At 47.7% G+C, this 2,415-nt stretch overlaps 1 protein-coding gene across 1 annotated transcript; it reads left to right on the plus strand.

Annotated features, from left to right (window-relative positions):
• The first annotated feature begins 947 nt into the window (after positions 1 to 947).
• Positions 948 to 2,154, plus strand: LOC147905781 (ethylene-responsive transcription factor ERF012-like). Its single transcript, XM_087381753.1, has one exon. It carries the CDS (start codon positions 1,039 to 1,041, stop codon positions 1,750 to 1,752), a length of 714 nt encoding a protein of 237 aa, XP_087237879.1. The 5' UTR covers positions 948 to 1,038; the 3' UTR covers positions 1,753 to 2,154.
• The last annotated feature ends 261 nt before the right edge of the window (positions 2,155 to 2,415 follow it).

Here is a 2,415-nt window from a genome sequence, read left to right on the forward strand (position 1 = left end):
CAGCTGCGAGGTCTGCGAGCAAAGCCCGGGGGGCTCGAAGGTTCCTCACTAGAGCTGAGAACGTTCAGCTTCTCGTGATGCGTGTAAAGGCTTATATGGTATTGGAGCAGGAGAAGCCGTGGTAAGTGCATCAAATCCAGCTCGCTCCTCTGGCGATATTGTCGAAAGTTTGTTTGGACTTTTGCAAGCATGGAGGACACCATGCACACCCTCTCCCTGCTATTCCTCGTGATCCTGCCGCAGAACCATCTCCAACACCTGCAGCCACCTCGTTGCCTTCACAGCGGATCACCATACAGCATCGATATTGCTTTGTAAAGTTTTGGAGCCACACAGCTTTGGCCAGTAGCTCTACAATTCCATCCGTAGAAATCTCTGCACCTTTACTGTAGTTCTAGGACACCATGTACACCCTCTCCCTGCTATTCCTCGTGATCCTGCTGCAGAACCATCTCCAACACCTCACCCACCTCGTTGCCTTCACAGCGGATCACCATACAGCATCGATATTGCTTTGTAAAGTTTTGGAGCCACACAGCTTTGGCCAGTAGCTCTACAATTCCATCAGTAGAAATCTCTGCACCTTTACTGTAGTTCTACCGTCATCCTATTCTGCAGGCAATTCCTCCGTCCTTATCGGTATCTTCAACATCAGCAGTCCGTTGCGTCCTTGATAAGAATTGACTCGTTCCTCTCCTCAATCGTGACCATATTACTATATATGGCTTTTGTAAGATCTGTCAACATACTCCCGCTGCAGGCAGCAGGACACACTCACACTCCTGTGACTCATGTGGCTTCCTTTCGCTTTCGGAGTCGTGGCTCAGTTCTCCTAGTGAACCGCCCTAACTACGGCGGTTCCAGTGCGTTTCCGTGGACAGCTCCATTTACGTAAGTCTATTGTGTCCTCGATCCGCTATTCACTCTGCTTTTGACATTTGGATCCCCCAACAGCGTGCTCTGAATGTCGCCTCTGTTTAGCATTGCTCCATCCCCCGTCCATAAGAATCTTGCCCCCAACGGATATTGGATCCATCCATGGCTAGCCAATCGTTCTTGTCCCCAGTGGCCAAAGGAGGTCAAGAAAAAGAGCCGCCCGGCGGAGAGTCGATGACAAAGTTTGATCATGGCAAAGGCCCTAAAACGTATCGAGGGATCCGCAAACGCAAATGGGGCAAATGGGTTTCCGAGATTAGAGAACCTCAAAAGAGATCACGCATCTGGTTGGGATCATATACAACTCCAGAAGCGGCTGCGCGCGCTTACGACACAGCGGTGTTCTGCTTGAGAGGACCTTCCGCCGTTCTCAATTTCCCGAGCTCGCCTCCACATATCAAGGCCGATACTTATCCCGCTTTGTCACCCAGGTCGGTACAGAAGGCAGCTGTAGCCGTGGGGACGGCAACAGACGACGCATTTCAGATATGTACTCCCGCTGCTGCTGCTCTTTCAACTAGGGAACCCCCCCAGCCGTTAATATGGAATTTGGAGAGCTCAAAGGGGACTCAGGCGAGGATACAAACTCCAATTACCCACGAGGTGTCTACGATAAATCGGACCAATGCTTACAAACCCGATTACCAAGATATAGTGGAAGATCCCAACAAGTCGCAAGATGTGCCTTGCCCTACTGCACGATTCCAGAAGGCAACAAGCGGCAGCACACCGTTAGCTTTGTTTCCAGGGCAATCCTCAGACAACATAGATTGCATAGAGTCTATACCAGATGCGTGCTACTTGAATTATTACTAGCAGCTCTAGATAAGACACGCTTAAGCATCTGTAGTGCTGTCGGCGAAATCACTCAACGTTCGTGGATTAATTTACATATGAAATGGATCTACCACCGAGATGGTCATGAACACGGTTCTTATTGTGTGTCTTATGTTGATTTTATCTCCTTTTGAGAGTAGATCTTCAGACTCGGACGGTTATCGCATGGAGTCACTACTGAATTCTTGCTAATAGAATGGTTAAGCAAGTAGGGACGACGATCGCGATGAAGCCAGACTGTATTCGTGATAATAGAAGTCGTATAGTCTAAGCATATAGAATGCTCTCTTGCATGCTTTGGAAGGATGACTAGTATAAGTCTCTCTCCCAGGTCCGGATCTTGTCTACGTCATCTTTTGTTGTTGTGACCATCCAATTATAGCTTCCCTGCCAAATTGTGTCTACTGAAGTACTAACATAGACTTTATTTCCCGTTTTCTTTTGGCTGGTGTGATATGGCTCCAGCCATGCGGGTTGATGTAGAAGTGAACACTAAAGTTTTATGTCCCGTTAAGTTGCATTGTTCAAGGATCTTATGCAAAAGATACTTGGTTTTGCATTGTCACGCACAAGACTTGAACTTCATCAAAACAAAAGGTTACTCTTCATTTGGTTCCATTTAAGAGAATTGTAAACTTTTCC

This window comes from Dipteris shenzhenensis, chromosome 1, assembly GCF_047967505.1.
Source record: "Dipteris shenzhenensis isolate YYH24624 ecotype China chromosome 1, Dip_SZ_1.0, whole genome shotgun sequence".
Taxonomy (NCBI): Eukaryota; Viridiplantae; Streptophyta; class Polypodiopsida; order Gleicheniales; family Dipteridaceae; genus Dipteris; species Dipteris shenzhenensis.